This window comes from Chenopodium album, chromosome 20 (assembly GCF_948465745.1).
Source record: "Chenopodium album chromosome 20, dcCheAlbu1.1, whole genome shotgun sequence".
Lineage (NCBI taxonomy): Eukaryota > Viridiplantae > Streptophyta > Magnoliopsida > Caryophyllales > Amaranthaceae > Chenopodium > Chenopodium album.
Window position 1 is genome coordinate 31,479,863 of NC_137853.1, and position 20,855 is coordinate 31,500,717.

The following is a 20,855-nucleotide window of genomic DNA, read 5'->3' on the forward strand; positions in this document are numbered from 1 at the left end:
TTGCGACATTTATCCCCAAAGGCCTCGATAACAGAATTCGGATTTAAACCCGTTTTTTCCCACATCACACAACCATATATTTGTATTTACAGCACAAGAAACAGCCACACAACCAACCAACACTGCCACCAATATAGTAAAAAAATTCCACCCATGAGAAAAAAAATTCCACCTGTTTACAAACCATACATTTGACTAATTAAGCAATCAACTCAGAACCTAAATAATTAAGCCCTAATTATACAATCAACTGAACAATACATATAAATCAATACTTATAATTAAACCCTAATTAACCTAATCAGACAAATTCTCATTGTTACAATACATAGAAAACATCTGATAACTCAAAATACATAGAAAATCACACAACTTGGCAACAATAGTTCATTATTAGACTCGTAAATTCCCAAAATTAGACATAAATCTGAAATCATATAAATCAAAACCTAAACATGGACTTGTTTTTTTGGCAGATTTTTCTATTTCCTGATGAATGCAGAAGAGATGAATTAGAGAGGAGCGAGAAAGAAGAAAAAGGACAGATAAAGAGAGAAGGCTTACTCGAAGATCAGGGCACGAAGCTGGAGTTTGAGCGTCGATAGTTTCAGCAACTGTCAACCACCGCCATCAATTACAAATCGAAACTCACCATCGCTGCTCTCCACCACCGCCAACAGTTACAAATCGAAACCCTAGAAATCGAAAAAAAATCAAAGATTTGAACCAGTAATTATGCAAAGGAACCCTAACTTTGAAATTTAGAGGGGAAAGTTTAAAGAAGCTCATACCATGAACACCAATCAAAACCCTAAAAATCGAACCGCACCGTCGTTATCGCTCGTGACCACCGTGACCATCACTGAATGAGGAGGGAGAAGAAAGAGAGAGAATTTGTGAGTTGCGGTGGTTGTGGATGCGGCTGCGGCTGCGGAGATGGTTGCCTTCGTCTTTGAGGAGAGGGAGAGAGAGAGGAGAGAGAACTGAGGTATGAGGAGACAAGAGAGTGAATGAGACTACGAGAGAGATGAGAAAATATAATAACATCAAACATAATGACCAGCGGTTTTCGGTTCAAACCGCTTGCCATTTTATCAATATTTTTCTTTTTTACCTAAGGTGGGATTTTGGGAAGCGGATTTCATTAACCGCTTCTCATTTGTAGCTGCCGATTTGCTTTATTCTACTAGTGTATAAAACTAGTATAGTGTCTGTGCGATGCACAGTTTATAAATCAAACTATAACTTCCGTAATTTAAAAAAAGAAACAAAGGTGATTCAATTACTATAATAATAGTAGGTTCATTTGCATTGACAAAATTAATTAATAAACTGCTATTAACTCACAATAATGGCCAATAAAATATCAATGAATGTGATCAAGATAGTATTTTATGTCATTTGCATTTCTTTTATTTTATTCTCTTTTATTTTTATATCGTTATTTATTAGTTGAAAAATGAACAAATATTACTCTATAAAAGAGAATGAAGTGGACTAATTCATATCCTTTTTCCATAGGGGGAATAAAAACTAAATTTTTCTTGTCATACCACCCGCTTCAATAGTTGTACAAACTAATACCTGTTTTACCCGTCACATTCACGAAAACTATATGTAACAATAACCTTATATCTTATTTACCAATATATATTTTCCTAAGCATTGTGCCCGAAAATACCTATCACATAAGTCATACAACCAATAACCGATTGAATATATAGCACAAATATATAGGCTGAGATATTAATAAATTTTAAAGGAATAAAAGATACTTTTATTAAGATTTATATAAATAAACGACATAATTAACTAACCATGTATGTAAATTTTTTAATTTTTTTTTTTATGGACATGTGTTCTTAAATGACATAAAAATCATAACATATACTTTTTTTTTTTTTTTTTTTTTTTTTTTTTTTTTTTTTTTTGTTTGAGGCAACATATACGTATTATATATGAGTTATATTTATTAAAATATGATCATTATATTAGTAGAGAAATATGAAAATTTAATGGTTATAGAAATGATAAAATTCTTCATATAAATTTCAATAGATATGTATGCTAATCACTTAGCATGTTGATGACAAATATGAACTCATTTTCTAATATACACCATATGTTTATGTAATTAAAATATGTTTTTAGTGGAATATTAATAATATTATAGGATATTTTATTGTATTTGCACGCAAAGTTGATTACGACTATGATATTTTCGTTCTTATTGTATTTTGATTATGATATTTTCAACCTTCCTCTATTCCAAAGAGTATTGTACATATTTTTTAAACTTTTATTTACTTAACATTGTACGTAGTATATAAAAGATAATACTTAAAATAATTTTTTAAGATATGTTTATATAGTATTTTGTGTTTCCTTTTTAAAGTTGAATATTAATAATAGTCCATGATATATTTTATACATATTTTCACACTATGTTGATTATGATATTTTCGTTTTTATGGTAATTTGATTATGATATATATTTTCTCCTTCCTCTATTTCGAGAGTATATTACATAAATTTTTATCCTTAAACCTACCTTAGGATGCATGTAAAATAAATATAAAATAATAAGTATCAAAATATAAGGCCACACTGTGTGGCCAGCTGACACACACCAAGTAACTCCTAACCGAGGAGTAATCCCTGAGCGATCGAGTAACCTCTGACCGAGTAAATTTTGACCGACTTAGTAACCCCTAATCGAGTGAGTAACCTCTGACCGAGTAACCCCTGGCCAACTTACGATTAGTAACCCCTGACCGAGTAACCCCTAACCGATCAAGTAACCCCTGACTAACTTAATAACCCCTGACCGAGTGAGTACCCTTATAGCACTAACAAAGTAGCTCCCATAGTGGTTGGCTACACGGTATGACCAGTCACATATAAAAGTTTGTGCAAAAAGAAATATTCTTTCTCCGTTTTTTTAGTTGACACCATTTGACTTTTACACTATGCACAAACTATGTTTTGACTAGCTTTTGTGATTTACAGCTACGATAAAACATAGTCAAATGGGATCTTGTTTAATCGTCTCAATATATATTTTATTAATATCCACTTTTCATAATTTTTCAATGTCGAGAATTAGAGATATTAATCGTTAAAATAGTATGTTGCTAATATGCGTGATAAAAGAAATGTGTCAACTAAGGTTCTGTTCACATTTACTGAACTGAGCTGAACTGAACTGAACTGAACTGAACTGATTGGAGCTGAACTGAACTGAACTGAACTGATTGGAGCTGAACTGAACTGAACTGAACTGAATAGAGCTGAAATGAATATTTTATGAGAGAAGGAAATTAGGAGCTGAACTGAACTGAACTGAACTGAACTGATTGGAGCTGAACTGAACTGAACTGAACTGATTGGAGCTGAACTGAACTGAACTGAATTGAACTGAACTGAAATTAAGCTGAAGTGAACAAACCCTAAATAAAAACAGAAGTAGTATCATAATATAAGACAAGCGAATGAGAGAGTAACATTTGTCATCCTCACATTGATTCGCTTATCTTATAGTATAGTATATTGATACGCTCGACGTGCATGATCCACGATGGCCCAAGATGAAGGCAAAGAACTCACTACATGTGCTTGGTATTCCCAATGAACCAGAGCGATTTAATTAGGCACTGTACTTCAATTATTTCAGTCTGTAGCTTATTTTGAGTATTCTAATGATACTATATTGTTTCTTAAACAATACAGTAATTAAGACTGAGTGCATTTTCATCTACATGCCACGTAATCTTATACTTTACTCGTCACACGTGAAAATATCGTGAGCATCTTGGTATTGCCAAAAAAATAGGCGTTAGATGCAAATTAAAACCTAAAATTCAGATAATAAAGGGTTGAATAACCTTATTTAATTTATTTCCTCCGTTTTTTTTTATTGCTCTATGAGTGATTTCACACTTGCCAATACATTAGTTTTGCTATTAATATATTTAATTATATTTTTATAAAAATTATAAAAAGTTGATATTGAAAAGTAGATTTTGAGACGATTTTAAGTAGATACCATATGATTATATTTTTTTTTACGGATATATCATAAAAGATGGTCAAATTAAGTTATGTAAATAGTGTAAAAGTTGCAATAAAAGAAAAACCGAGGAAGTATTTTACTTTTCTCTCTTCCATCAAACTTTGATTAACAATTTACTTTCGCAAAAAAACAAAAGAAAGTAATTGTATTCAAGCTTCAATATAACAACTACTGCTTTAATCGTGCTCATCCTAATTCCAAGAAGCACTCGATCGACGCCTACCTGTTCAGCCATCTCCTAACAGTAACACCCACCAGTACACCACCACCCATTCCCTCCACAACCCTTGCCACGACACCTCATAGTCATAGTCACAACGGCACAACCATTTAACGGACTGATTCCCTCTTAGCATGGTAGTACCGCCATATTGGAACGAAAGATAATTTTACCGGCAATCCGTTGAACATGACAACGATCGTCGAAATTGAAAACCCTAAATGAAAGGTTTGAAAATAGGGGAAAAGTCAAAAACTATAAAATAAGAATAAAAATTACATAAATAAAATTAAAATATTAATAAATTAAAAAAAAGTTGATAATAATATTTTATATCAAAAATAAAGTAATATAATGCTTTAGAATTTTCATGTTGGAAAAGCTACAATAATTACTGAACCAATATGCATGGAAAAAGGTTGGAGGTACTCGAAATGTAGTATGGTCTTTAACAATGGTGGGGAGTGAAAAGGGGTACGTAGAATTTTTTTTTTTTTTATTTTTATTAAAACAAATTTACTGTAAAAGAAGGAAATTTTTTGGAAAGGTGATTTTTTTTTTTTTTTTTTTTTTTTTTTTTTTTTTTTTTTTTGTTTTTTGGGTGCTGGGAAGGGTAATTTTTATTGTGGGCCATAATTAATTTGAAAGAAATATATTAATTTGAAAGAAATATGAAAAGTAAACAATTTACTCCTTAAAACTATGTCATTTATTGCCATTGTTAACAAAAGTATTTTTTATTCTCCTCGAGGTGCTCGTTACCATTGCCAAAAAAACATTTAAAAATCTTGGAAGCCAATGCTCTAATTGCCTTTTAAACATGAATTAAGGATATAATATTTCAATTAATTTCTAATCTAGCACCGCACGCGATGCTTTTTAAAAGATATTAATTTTATCTATCACACATATATAATTAAGTACTGCGTATAAAATATTATACTCTCTTCACTTCTAAATAATCGAAACTTTTGACTTTTTTCACTGTTTATGTATGAAATATTAATATCGACCATATAGAAAATAAATATTATCATGAAATATATGGCTATATAGGTATTAATATAAACTTTCTTAATAGGATCAACTTTTTTTATTTTTTTGCTAATATATAATCATAGGTATCTAAGGATTATTAATTTGTTATAACTGTGAATAATATTGCTTACACGTTTGACTTTTTACAAACTTTCGAGGAGACTAGGAGAGGTCTATTGATTTATTATAATTGTGACGAAAATTTGTCAATTATAACCAGTAAAAGTACCCATTTTGCGGGTTATAACAATCAAATTTAATTTTGCAAATTACAACCTAAAAAGTCACCAAACATTTTGAATTACAACCAAAATTCGATTTTCGGTTACTTTTACTACGTTTTTTTTTTTAAGTTTGCCGCACCCGATTCACCGGAAGCTTAGCTCCGACTACATCCAAATCCGACCTAGGTTGCACACCTCGGCTTATGATAGGTGAGTTTCCCAACAAGAGTTTTTTTGCATTCGGAGAGGCTCAAAATCGTGAACTCTCTTAAGCGACATCAAACTGCTAACGACTTGAGTCAACTCTTGTTAGCGCAATATAAGGTCATTATATCAATTAATATAATGAAGTAGTTATACCAAATGAAGTAATTAATTATTACTAGTATTTTTCATTATTTATTTATTCCGTGGTATATGTAGACAAAGCAAGATTTGAGATGTGATTTCAAATCTCACCAACCAAATTTATTAGTTAACAAAGCCTTACGCTAAAATAAACTTTATACATTGTAGAAAAAAATTGTACTCCTTTAATTTCTTAATGTTAGTCTCATTTACATATATCATATATCGATGCAAATCTCTGATCGCAAATATCTTTAATATCACGCTAGCAAAAAATTATAAATATTAGATATTAATAAATTAATTATCAAGACGAATAAAACTAGATCTCATACGACTATTTTTGTTTTTATACAAAGAGAAATTTATAAGATTCTCTTAAATAGTCAAAATATTTTAAATGTGACTAACATTAGGAAACGGAAGGTGTATTAATTAATAATTAACTAGATTTGGACAAGTATATAAATAGATCGATGGCAACTCTGGTTTAATAACACTAAAAATAGTAATAAAGAGAAGTGAAGAGAACACTTGCAATAATTTTACAATGAGTGTTGTAGCGGCCATTTTAGCAGTTTTAGGACTGTTTGTGGTAGCTTTTATAGTGAAAATGGTAAATGCTATTGTACTGAAGCCTAAATGGCAAGAAAGTGTGTTAAGGAAGCAAGGAATTAATGGCACTACTTTCCAGTTATGGGGTGGTGAACGAGCTAGGCTCAGTCAATTAAAGATTAATGGCACTTCTTCCATGCCCAAAACTTCATCCCACGATATTTTATCTTGCTCCAATCCTATTGAGTCCCATTTAATGAAGAAATATGGTACGTTTGTCAACTTTTGTTACTTGAACAAGTTTATATATTATACGAAGCAGCATATTTAGTTGCTATTGATTGATTATCTCTTGTTACCGCCCTTGTAATTGATTTGTAAGATATAGTTGTTGTATAATTTCCAGATCTTAAAGTGAAGCAACAAAATAAGCAGAAGAAGATCGAGTCAAAAAAAAAAATATTAATAAATTATGGAACGAAATCAAATGTATATGATGAACTTCAAATGTAATTAGAATTTAAAATTTTTATTTTTACGTAGTCCATAGTTATGTATTAATGTGTTTAACTTAAGAATTAATTTTACTTTGAAAAAAAAAAAATTCATAATTTTGTAGACTGAAATAAAGTGCAATATCTATGTGAAATAGGTAAAATGTTCTTCTATTGGACGGGGACCGTGCCTAGAATAGTGTTGATGGAACCAAAGTTGATTAGAGAAATGTTAACGAATAAATCCGGAGAATTTCAAAAACCAGCTATCAATGGTTTCACCAGACTCTTTGTTGCTGGTGTCTCATCTTTGAATGGAGATAAATGGGCAATGCACAGAAAGTTGCTAAATCCAGCCTTCCATATGGCCAAGTTACAGGTTTAGTTTTATGCTACGCTCTCTCTTTTTTGTTCTTTTTTACTAGGATATTTGGATAACAGTAATTGTACAAACTGTCAATATATAACATGTGCAAAATTCTACTCTATCTGAACGTGTTTATTACCCCTGGTTGTGTAAAATTATACGAGGATCGACACGATTATATTACTTATCCCACTGCACTTTCAATTAAAATTAGTGGTGTTCGTAACTAAATCTCCATTTCCGGCATTTAAACTACTCTATGTAGCAATATATATATACCAATTACTTTCATGTATGTAATAATAAGCTGTCACGATTTCTGCCAGGGAATGGTGCCATCTATACTAAAGTGCACACAAGGAATGATTTCGACATGGGAGGGAATTCTAGGAGCAAAGGATTCATGTGAAATTGATGTTTTCACTGAGTTTCAAAAATTAACAGCAGATATTATATCAAATGTGGCCTTTGGCAGCAATTATGAAGAAGGAAGTAAAGTATTTCAGCTCATGAATGAGCAATCTAAGTTACTTAATAAAGTATACTATATGGCCGCATTTCCATTCTTAAGGTAACCACTTTTTGTAAGACATTATTTTGAATAGGATCGTTCAATAGTGATCTTCAAAAAAAGATGAAGCCACACGTACCTTAATCAATGGAATCAATTAAACCTAACAAATCTTGTGCAAACATTATATAGAGTACATCTATATTTAAATGTATACTTGTACATGTGGTGGGTAAGAGAGATTGTTTTACTAACATACAAATGAACCTCAATGTAGGCATTTGCCAACGAAAACAAATGCAAGGATGAAATACATCCAAAAAGAAGTCACAAGTGCATTGAAGGATATAATTCAAAAGCGCCAGAGAATCATGAAAAAGGATGGTATTGTCAAGGATGATTTGTTGGGATTGATGCTACAATCAAATCTCAACAGCCAGCTAGAGGGTAAAGGAATGACATTACAAGAGCTTATCGATGAATGCAAGCTATTCTACTTTGCAGGGCATGAGACAACTGCGAATTCGCTCACTTGGGCTATTGTAGCTCTGAGCATGCACCAAGACTGGCAAGAAAAGGCAAGAGATGAAGTGTTTAAACAAGTAGGCCGTGAACATACACCTACCTTCGACGACCTAGGCCGTCTCAAAACTGTAAGTTATTAGTGCTTGAGTATTTGACTTTGCAAGAAAAAAAAAAAATTTAAAATAGCAATTCGTTGTGTCCTTGTTTTAATTGTTGTGTATTGTAGGTGACCATGGTTTTGCAAGAAACATTAAGGCTATATCCACCTTCGAGCATAATCCGGACCACGGGTCAAAAAGGAGCAAAACTAGGAGATAAACAACTTCCTGGTGGTGCCCATGTTTTCATCCCAACACCATGTGTTCATCGAGATCAAGAAGTGTGGGGGAAAGACGTGCTTGAGTTCAACCCTAGTAGGTTCTCTGAGGGCGTTTCGAAGGCATCCGATAAAGATTCAGCCCCGTATTTCCCATTTGGATGGGGTCCAAGGGTTTGCATTGGGCAAAACTTATCCATGTTAGAAGCTAAGATAGCTCTGTCTATGTTGCTCCAACGCTACACCTTCGAGCTTTCGCCTTCTTATACTCATGCGCCGTACTTTATGTTGACCCTCCAACCCTTTCACGGGGCGCCAGTCATTATTCGTAGGCTCTAATCAAGCTTAATTATTTCGATCTCGTTCCGTCCATTGCTGATGTTTTGGGTTATTGTTGTTGTTCTTTAGTTTGTAGTGTTGTACTGTGAAGATAAGAGATTTTCACTAGGCTGGCAAACTTTCTTTTGTAAGAGCAATGAGTTTTGCAACTCAAATATTATTAAATTATGTTTCCGGGACAATATTTCAATCTCAACCTTTAAAATTTGGTATTACTCTATATATCTTGAACACTCATAGATTTTACGAAATATTTAATATAATGATACATTTAGTTTGTATATAATCAATCAATCAATCAAAGCCTTAATCCCATAAGTAGAGTCGGTTTCATGAACCAAAAGTGATTATTCCGAATAGGCATCCACAAAAATCTTCCTCCTCCATCCTTTCCGATCAAATACCTCATTCTCATGCAAATTCATATGCTTCATATCCTTCCTACACACAACTACAATTTTGATCTATTGTAACCCCTAAATCCGTTGTATTATACGTAGCATTGTCAAAACGGTTTGACAATTCGGTTTCGTTTCGGTTTGAAACCGGTTCGGTTTGAAAACGGGTCGGTTTAAAATCGGTTCAAGTGCCTTATGGGTCGATTTCGGTTCGGTTCAAATTAATATCGGTTCGGTTCGGTTTCGTTTATTCTTAAGCGGCTTTAATTCGGTTCGGCTTGTAAACGGTTCGGGTAGTAAATGGTTCGGTGCAAACGGGTTGCGGTTTGTTAACGGTTCGGTGTAAACGGTTTTTATCCTGATTCAAACGGTTCGGGGTAGAAACGGTTCGGTTCTTTTGCGGTTCGGTTTTATTTCGGTTCGGTTTAGAATGGGTTCGGTTCATTAACGGGTTCGGTTCTTATACGGTTTATCATTATTAGGATCGGTTCGGTTTCGGGTTTACTAGAATACGGTTCGAGTCGGTTTTCGGTTTCAAAATATATTCTTTATTATAATTTTTCAAGCTAGAATTTTTCGAGTTTCTTTTTCAATTGATAAATTGATTAAAAATATTCTTTATTATAATTTTTGTACTGACTTTAATTTGTTTTTGAAAGATCAAATTAAAGGATGCAATCATCTCATTCTGAAAATTTCGAGAATTACAATAATACATCATAAGAATTCGACTAGGCTAGCTTTGGTCCAATATAATTCTGAGCAAATTATGAAGCTTTTTGATGATGTCGTTTAAGAGAAGTTGAAGATTATTTTTGCTTAATCCATAATTACATAGAAAAGTTAAGGAAAATAATATTGTACTCCGTAATAAACATGTGTGTATAATTAGATTTCATTTAAAATTCCTTTTAATGTGATTTTAATCTTCCTTTTATAGTAAGCGGTTTGTAAACGGTTTGATTTATAAGCGGTTTCGGTTCATGAACGGTTCGGTTTGTAGGTGGTTCGGTTTATAAACGGTTCGGTTTGTACACGTTTTGGTGCAAACGGGTTGCGGTTTTTTAACGGTTCCGTGAAAACGATTTTTATCCCGATTTAAACGGTTTTGGGTTGCCAATGGTTTTGGGTTAGAAACGGTTCGTTTCGTTTTCGGTTCGGTTTTATTTCAGTTCGGTTTAGAACAGGTTCGGTTCATTAACAGGTTCGGTTCTTATACGGTTTAATATTATTCGAATCGGTTCGGTTTCAGGTTTACTAAAATACGGTTAGGGCTGGTTTTCGGTTTCAATCAATCGGTTTTTAATCGGTTCGGTTCTTATTTAGATCGATTGGTTTCGGGCAGTTAAATGGTTTCCGTTTGAAATTTGACAGTGCTAATTATACGTCGAAATCCCTTTTATTAGGCCTAATGCAACGCCCCTATACCATGCCTTCTGCTGGCGTTACATTAGGCCTAATGCAACGGCATTTGGAACGTAATGCAACCGCATCATTTATGCGTTGCATTAGAGTATGACTTAAAAATCATTATGAAAGTGAGGCCTAATGCAACGGAAAAGGCTAACATAATGGTATATGTCTCATTTTAAATGAAATTTAATGCAACGGTTATATATATGCATATAGGGTCAAATGAGAAGGGTCTTATAATGAGAAGGATGAGAAGTAATCAAGCTAGTGTGTTCTAATAAAATTATCGAATGGCCCTCATTACATGTTTCATTAATGATAAAAATGTAAATAACCCTTTCGCTACTTCCCTTTCTAGTTTCCCCATTTATCTCCCTTTCTCTCTTCCCTGTTCACCTCTCTTCCCCATTTTTTTCTCTTTGAGTTTAGAAGATACTCTAATATACTACTGAGGGGAATCAAGTAAAATTAAACATTATATATACTTAATTTTTAAACTAAATATGCATTAGTCTTGTAAAAATTTGTGCACACTTTTTATCTGATATGTGCATATTTATTGAGTTGAATGTACTAAAGGTGCAAATTTGTTTCATTATATGTGCATATTGAGGAACATTCTCTAGAAGACATCTTTGACCGATTAATCCTTATTAGATGGCTTACAAGTTGTTCTTGACCACTATTACTTTCTCATCTCTAAAACTAAAGTTAGATATTTGAATAAGGTTTAATAGAGGAGAGAGAGAGTTCATCACAACGAAGAGGAAAAACAATGGGAATATGAAAGTGAAAAATGAATGTGCATAATTTTTGAGTTAAATGCGCATAATTTTTAGGAGAGAGAAAGAGAGATAATAGAATGAAAGAAGAGAGATGTGGTGGAGGAGGAATAAAAGTGAAAAATATGATATAAATTTGGAAAATAAATGTGCATAATTTTCAAACTAATTACGCAAATATTTGTACTAAATGTCCATTTTTTACAAAGATATTTGATCGTTGGATTAATTTACATGTTCAAGATGTTGGGTTTTTCAGTATTCTAAATACCGTGCAGAAACCAAAACCCCCCCCCGGACGACATGCATAATTAATACGACTAATTGCATATAATAAATAAAGCATTAAACACATAAGGAGATAAGCAATCATACCCTTGACGCGTGCTTGAACTACTCACGAGCAAGAACCTTAGACACCTTGGCGACGGCTACGGAGAAAGAACCTCACTTGCGGCTCCTCCAGCGGTATACACTAACGCGCCCAAACTTAGACGAGATTAGTGGCTAGACTAATACCCGACACGACTCAAGAGAATTACTTACTCCAATGGTTTTCTCACTTTTATGCGGAGATGCCTTTTTTGAGTCTGACTCTTGCATCAATCCCCAAAACTAAGTTGGGTATTTATAGACTTGGCATCTCCAATCCCCATGAAATCTTTCAATGTGGGACTTTCAATAAAAGTGAATTTATAAAATTTAATTTAATTCTAAATAAAATTAAATAACTAATTAAACAATTAGCAAACGACAAGTGGTGCAAAATAAGGGGATTAGGTGGGAGGACCACCAACCTAGTATAATTTGTCGTTTGGCTATTTTTATCGTTTAGTTAATTCCAAGAATTGACTTAATGTTTGACGCTCGATTCCGACGCTCTAAGCTTGGAATCCAACGTTTGAGTACGAATTATCTTAATCGACGCATTAAAACGTTCAGCTTACTTCATCGCCTTAGTTTGGTTGAACGTTTGGGTGTGACCCGTTAGGTTCAGTCAAAGGAAAGCGATAGCCCGACTTTCCGATCACTTGACTTCACTGAATAATTAACTCCGTAATTAATTCTGAACCCTGTATCGGAATAATACACTTAATCGAATGACACCATTCCTTTCAATCTCCCACTTGTCCTTCCGTACAAGCGTGTAGTATGTGTATTGCCCTTTCCCATATCGCTTAATGCCTCTTCATGAACTATAAGGTAAGATTTATCGTCATCCTTATTACGTCCAGAAGTGTTTCTCAAAATTCCGAGTTCAATTGTTAAGTACAGGTGATTATCCAAAATCCATCTAAGCACGGCCATGCATTTTCACAGTCTCGCTCTTCTAGGGGCCTTGTAAACAAAAAAGACATATTTCCTATTGTTAATAGGAGGACATTCCCAATCTTGTATTGTCAAGCTTCTCTTACTAAGAGATCTAGCTGTCCGAGTGTCACCTTTATAATCCCCTTTTCAGTAGACGTTTGACAACATCAAAACACACTAGTACTAAAACAAGCGAACTTACAACACTCATGGTTGAGTAAATGGTACCGATAGCCTTAATGAGATATATACTTATGACGATTTTAAATCTCTTAAAGTATTCTCATAGGTCAATCTAGTATAGTTCTAAACTAATACCTGTGCAAATGATTTATGACATTTATGTCCTCGTATCAAAAAAAAAAAAAAAAAAAAAAAAACAGTGCTATAAATCATACTACACACTAATATCACATGGTCATTAGTTGTCCAACTTTTAAATGACCTCGATTAGGAATAATTTTGATATGACATTCAATGTTCACTTAATAGGTGTTTCTTTATCCAAGACATTGTCTTGATACCCTATCTTGAATATCATCAAATCGAATGGACTCATTATTTAATTCTAAACCACAATTAAATAGTTATGGAATAATAATTTTGCAAAATTAAAAATTACTCCATATGTGAATGGTTAACTTAGTGTTTTACATCAAGATATCCAAAACTTAATTAAAACACATAAAATAGGAAATTAGAGCCATTCTCCAATGTGCCTAATTCCCATTGCCTCAACATGCTTGTTGTGCTTCACTTAGGGCAAAGGTTTAGCTAGTGGATCGGCTACATTGTCGTCCGTTCCAACTTTTCAAATCTTGACTTCACCTCCGGAGATCCACTCCCTTAATAGGTGAAATCGCCGCATGACATGTTTGACCTTCTGGTGACTCCTTGGCTCCTTGGCTTGAGCAATAGCCCCATTATTATCATAATATAGGTCTATTGGTCCCTTGATTGAGGGGACTACACCAAGTTCATCAATGAACTTTCGAATCCAAACTGCCTCCTTAGCTGCTTCCGAAGCTCTTAAGTATTCGGCTTCAGTTGTAGAATCCACAATTGTGCTCTGCTTGGCATTCTTCCAACTTAATGCTCCTCCATTCTGATAGAATATTTATCCATACTGCGATCTGAAGTCGTGTCTGTCGGTCTGGAAGCTCGTGTCGGTATAAACTTCAATAACCAGGTCTTACTCCCACCATAGATCAGGAATTTATCGTTGTTCCTTTCCAGGTACTTTAGGATATTTTTGGTCACAGTCCAATGCGCCTCTCCTAGGTCTGATTGATATCGCCTTTTTGTGCTCAAGGCGTACGACACATCCGGCCTTGTACATATTATGGCGTACATGATCGATCCTATTAGCGAAGCATGTGGGATCTGATTCATTCTCTCTCGCTCAACAGGTGTCTTTGGACACTAAGTCTTGCTGAGAGTTACACCATGAGACATGGTTAGGTGGCCCCTCTTGGCGCCCTCAATCTGGAATCGTGCCAGTACCTTATCGATATAAGTACTTTGACTCAGTCCAATCATCCTCTTAGATCTATCCTGATAGATCTTGATGCCCAAAATATACTGTGCCTCTCCCAAGTCTTTCATCGAAAAACTTTTTCCAAGCCAAGTCTTTACGGACTCCTACATTGGAATGTTGTTTCCAATGAGCAATATGTCATCGACATATAACATAAGACTCATCCGGATTCTTGATGAAGCCAAACTTGCTCACTGCATCATCAAATTGCAGATTCCAAATCCTGCTTGCTTGCTTTAATCCATAGATGGATTTCATAAGCTTGTATACCTTCCTAGCGTTGTTTAGATCTACAAAACCCTCAGACTATGTTATATACACAGTCTCTTCCAAAATCCCATTAATGAAGGCGGTTTTTACATCCATTTGCCATATTTCGTAATCGTAATATGCAACAATCGCTAGAATTATCCGGACAAACTTAAGCATTGCAAGTGGTGAAAAGGTTTCATCATAATGAACGCCGTGAGATTTGTATACATATACATTTCCATCTTTATCGGTTTCATCTTAAAAATCCATTTGCAACCGATAGGTGTGTAACCTTCAGGCAAATCAACTAAGTCCCAGACTTGATTTTCAAACATGGAGTCTATCTCAGATTTCATGGCATGTAACCATTTTGTAGAATCGTGGCTCATCATAGCTTGCTTGTACGTCGCAGGTTCATCACTATCCAACACTAGGATTTCGTGATTCTCGATTAACAAGACACCAAGGTATCTGTCTGATTGAGATCTTTGCCTTTTCGACCTACGCGGAGCGAAAGGTTGAGCATCAACAGTCTCGGGTTCTGTAGACATCAAAAAATGTCTCCCTAAAACCAAACCCGATGATGAACAACCTTTCACCGCCATTATTGTTCGGGTCGAGTATTTAATCTCGGGAGTGCTTCAAATCCATTTTCAATCAAACACAGTTTACAAATTAGACCACATTTTCAGTCTAAGTGTTAAGTCAAGCATTGTCCAATCCTCATTTTAGCCCAAAACATTTAAATCCATTTCATTTATTTATTAATTGAGCCCGATTAATAAATATTAAAACCCTAAACCTAAAATGATTCCAGAATAATATGTACTTTATGTGAAGTATAAGATAAAAACGAATTTTAAACGGATTTCTAGCAAAATAAACTGTCGCGCCACGACAATTTCATTAACCCAGTTTTATCTTTTTACGCGTTTTGACCTTAAGAAATGCCGTCACACGTCAGACTATACCTGTGCCACGGCAAAAATCCCGTGCCGCGGCGCTCTATTCTTCTACGGCGCCTCATTTCTAGGGTTTCGGACCTCACCCCTCACATTTCCTCTATAATTACGAGGCTAATTTCACAGTCTCGGGGACGAATTAATACTCTCTTTCTCTCAGATTCTCTAGCCTAAATACTTGCCTTCCCTATTTCACAATTCAGTCCTCAAGCAATCCCCGGAGTCCGTACTTTACCCGAAATTCTATACTTAAACCAAGGCGTGAAAGGTAGAATTGTTTGAGGGTTAGGCCCCAAATCAACTTTACTCTCATTTGAATTAATTCCCATTTTATTATTTATTTTCCTTAAAGTTAATAACGTGTTTATTTTTTTATAGTTGTAAGAAAATGCAATCAAAGTAAGGAATCATGTTCCTTTTGTTCCTATTATATTTCTAACGATTTTTTATTATGTTTGTCATGTATTAATTGTTAGATTTATTATGGTTAAATTGCTTCCAATGTTATTGTTATTCTACTATATTTATTGATCACCTATTGCATGTTAAAGGGAATATGTAATGTAATATAACGCCTAATAAGATAATTTGGACGACCGGTTAGGATCCTTTTTAATCTGTTTAATTCAAGTGATCACTAATATTTAGAATTATGTGTGAGTTAACATTCAACCAATTTAGCCTAATCTAGTTTGGAGCAAATTGAATCTTTTTATTGTGTGCCTTTGAGGTCACAGGAAATACTTTTCGCTATAAGAATCGAGTAAAGGCCAATACGTGCGAATGTGACTCCATGACTCACTTCGTACCATCATCCCCAATCCTCCTTTCGTGGTTGCGAACCATATGGAGTTAGCAATCTCATGGATTATGAATGGAGTGTAACCTTCACGGGTAAATCATAGTTGCCTATCATTGTCCCTTAATCATGGTTGCCTTTAAATGATCCGTAAACGGTTTACAAGTTCCGTAAAAACTTGTTGGCGGCTACTTTCCTTGTCCCTAATCGTATAATGTGAAATCCCACTTCCTATGATTGCCAATCATATTCACACATGCTTAGGTAGGCGCCTTCGAATGACGCCTACAATTTGGCGACTCCACTGGGGAGGATTTTTGGTTATTTATCAATTTGAGTGATCGGTATTTAATTGAGATGAGTGGATGAGACTTGAAAGATTCTTGAATCGTATTCTGGTGATTAATTTGGCATTGTTGCATATGCATTGACTTTTTAACGTCGTATTTTGGTTCGCCTCGTAGGAAAAATCGAATAACCTGATCGCGAACGAAAACCAGAGGAACTGCTTTAATTTTTTGAGTGTCGCGCAACGGCAGAATTGCCGTGGCACGGCGCAGAATACCGTGGCGTGGCATTCTGTACCGTGGCACGACACTCCTCAAATTACTTTAGTGGTTCTGCCTTTTTCTCGTAATTATCTTCCTTCGTTTTTCTTGAAAACCTTATGTGTTCTACATATGTTTTAGCCCCGGGGGATTTAGGCTCTATCAACCCGAAAACGTTCATGACAATAAGGGTTCATCCGAGTTTTTAAATCCACCTAAACCATGGAGTCGAATTCGATTTCATCACGAACTCGCAGAGCCGCCCGTTAGCATACACTGTCAAGAGAGGCTACCTTGCTAACACGTCCAAACTCTTAACCATGGTACCCTTTTGACACCCAAGTAAACTTGACCATAGTGGAACATAGAACTTGACCTTAGGTTGCAAACTTCATTGCATCATTGTGTCTACGTGCCCTACGTGTGTCTTTGATTAATTTAATCCTAACCTTAACGATCGTTCTTCGTTTATGATGTTGGTTTAATTTGTTTGATTTATGACTAACGAACGCCAACGGACCGTACTCACTTAGTAATTAGCGCAAACCCTAAAATTTACGAAAAACTGGAAATAAACTCAAACAGACCTAGGAGCTAAGTACCTTGCCACGGCAGTCTATACCGCACCACGGTACGGATTGTCGTGCCACGCCAGTTATTACCATGCCACAGTACACAGTTTTTAGTCCGGTCAGTCCTGTTTTGGTCTTCCATGCTATTTTGGTCCTCGCGTAAGTTGTTTTTTATACTGTTTACATGTCTAGCCATGCTATCATACCACGAGTATTATAACATCACTTAATCACTCATGAGTCAAGCATAGCCCACACACTTTATTTTTTACTCGAGTCATGCACCATGCTGTTTATGATCGTATACTAGGTTCATGCATATGTCCTCTTTTCCGTCACAAAAAAAATAAGTGGAGTTTTTCTCACCTGTTTTCAAAATTCTGCATTTCCCCTTTCTATCCTATCTTAAGCAGTGAGTCAAACCATTAAGTGAATTTGTTTTATTTCACAGTACTTGGTTAAGGAACAAGGGCAGATTAATACGGCTCGGTTCACAACTACAACCACCTATTAGACCTAAGAGGCGTTAAAAAAAAACTCCACCATCCCCACATCAGCTGTCACCTTCGAATTATTTTCAATTTATTTCAATGGCCACTAAAGAAGATATTGAGAACATTCAAAAGTCCATTGATGCACTCACAACCATGATGCAAGACCTTTCCACGATGGTCAAGGCCATGGAAGAAAACAATGCGTCTGTTGAATCAGTCCAGAAATTGAGAGTGAAGGTGAGCAAGATAATGGAAGAAGTCACCTACGTAGAAAAAGAATCCACCGCATTAACTGTGAAGGAGAAGCTTCCTCAAAAAGTTCTCTACTTCTGACATACCAAAGTTCAAACCTACTGATATTCCGATGTTCCACTTGAAGGTTTTCTCTGCAACCATGGCTCTCAAAGGAATAGAGGTGGCACTCTTCCCTACAGTGTTTCCTCTCTCTTTGGAGCATGCTTGCCAACAATGGTTCTATTCTCTAGATGCCAAATACACTACAACTTGGCAGGATGTCACTGAAAGTTTCATGAATCATTACAAATACAATATTCAAACCAAGACTTCCGAACGTGAACTCTCTATCCTTAAGCAGAAAGAAAATGAAGGGTTCACTGCCTATCTGAGTAGGTGGAGAGTAACAGCTGCGCAAATGGTTGATCCACCAAAGGAAAAGGAGATGGTTCGTCTCTTTATCCAAACTTTGACTCACAAGTATAGGCAACATCTCAAATTCCTGCCATTGAACACTTTTGAAGTTGTATACGATATTGGCATTAGTATTGAGGACGAGCTAATAAAGACTGCTAGTAATAATAACAATAATAACACTTGGAAAAACAAGAAGAACGACCTTTTCTCTTCTTCGTCTTCTAAGCCCGAAAATACTACCAGTAATGTAAGCCAGTACGATCTCAATAAAGTGCTTGCTCTTGATGCTCCATTGCCAAAGAAAAGGAGAACATATAATCCTTTGGGAATGACTTATGATGCCGCCTTTGATTGCCTTTACGATCAAGGCTTAATTACACCTATTAGACCATTTCCAGAGCCGAAACCTGAAGAAAAGAGTGCCAAGTGGAATCCCAATGCTCACTGTAAGTTCTATTAAGGAAGAGGTCACTCTACTAAACAGTGATGGAATCTGAAAGATGCTATTCAAGATTTGATTGATGCAAACAAACTTCCTGTCCCTCCAGGCGGCAAGAAGTAAATAAACATCAATGAAGACAAGGCACAAGGCGAGGCCCTCACGCGAGATTTCATGATTTATCTCTTTTTTCACTCCTAGTTTCCCTATTTTGTCTAGCGTAGGTTTCCCATTCTCGATTTCTATGTGTTTCATATGTTTCGTTCACTTTTTCCATTAATAAAATGAGCTTTTTTCCTTTACATCTTGATCATATCTCTTTTCATTCGCAAAAAAAAAAAAAAAAAAAAAAAAAAAAAATTCAATCGCCGAACCAAACACATTGTACACCAATGATTCGAGGCACCCTTTGCAACCCCTTTATCTCCCCGTGAATTATTCAAACACATATTCTATTCTTTCATTAACCATTTTGAGCCTCGTCTAACGATCAACCTTTATTTATTCAACCCACATACACCAAACCTTGGGATGGGAAGGTGTGTAATTTGTGTAACATTCAAAAGCAAGTTCAAAAGAAAAATGAAAAAGAATAAAAATAAAACGATGGCTAAGGGCAATTGTTCCAATGTCTTTGATATGAACACGTCTCGAATTTCATCTTTCATCGAGTGCTCGGTACCGTGCCTTAGAAACATGAATGCCAAGTGAGTGATGGACCGCATGATGTTGAGATTGCCCACATTGATTCAAAGGAATGAAAAAGAAAAAAAATATATGAAAAAATAAACTTGCAAAATTAAATTTTCAAATATACAATTGCACATCTTAGGGGGCTTCCCTCGGGTCTTGAGCCTTTCATCCCTTCTTCTTTAACCATCACCTTAACCACGTTACAACCCTCAAAGACCTTTTTGTGGTGTACATTCACTCGTGGAAAGTTCAGATAGAGCTACGCTCGGCCTGATTCCTAACAGATACGTAGGCAACCTCATATCGAGGTGCGGCTACATTCACATTCATATTAATGCATGATCGCGTATAAAGATCTCCAATGCTCATCCCTATCGATGTAGAGCTAGACTTGGGGGCTTGAACCCACATCATTAACCTACCTAGCCTAAAGAGTCACCATCTCGACTCTTCTCACATCTTTTTCACAACCACAACCTTTGTAACCTAACTTTAGTATCACTGTCACACACTTCATTCACACATACATGGCGATATCATCCTTCCCTTAGGAATCCCTTATCATGAAATCTTGTTTCATCAACGCGCATGCTTCATTATCTTGAAATACAACATTCAACAATCATCATTGTATATTTGCTTAGCTTCCTAACCTAAGCAATCACCAAGATTCATTGTTGCATAATTTACATACTTGCTTAGCTTCCAGACCTAAACAACGTTCATCAAGATTTGTTTTTCATATCCTATATATGATGCTTAGCTTCCTGATCTAAGCAGCATACATCGATAACAAGCTAAGCCTCCCGGCCTAAGTACATTCATTAATTGATCGTGTCACATGATGTAAATGTCCTTAGCCTCTTGGCCTAAGAACATTCATCATGCATACATTATTTTCAAGACGAGCGAATCAATTCGACAAGGAGAAAATCCACGCGCCTCACCTCACTTCGCTCTATCATATTTGACGAGGAAGCTCAAAACTTCTTCCC

At 35.2% G+C, this 20,855-nt stretch overlaps 1 protein-coding gene across 1 annotated transcript; it reads left to right on the top strand.

The window, feature by feature from the left end:
- Positions 1-3,577: 3,577 nt before the first annotated feature.
- Positions 3,578-9,009, top strand: LOC145597026 (cytochrome P450 CYP72A616-like). The gene is made up of 8 exons (XM_081653206.1): positions 3,578-3,611; positions 3,730-3,791; positions 4,711-4,756; positions 6,478-6,726; positions 7,110-7,330; positions 7,645-7,889; positions 8,107-8,482; positions 8,581-9,009. The coding sequence occupies exons 1-8, from the start codon at positions 3,578-3,580 to the stop codon at positions 9,007-9,009; spliced, it is 1,662 nt and encodes a 553-aa protein (XP_081509332.1).
- Positions 9,010-20,855: the final 11,846 nt, after the last annotated feature.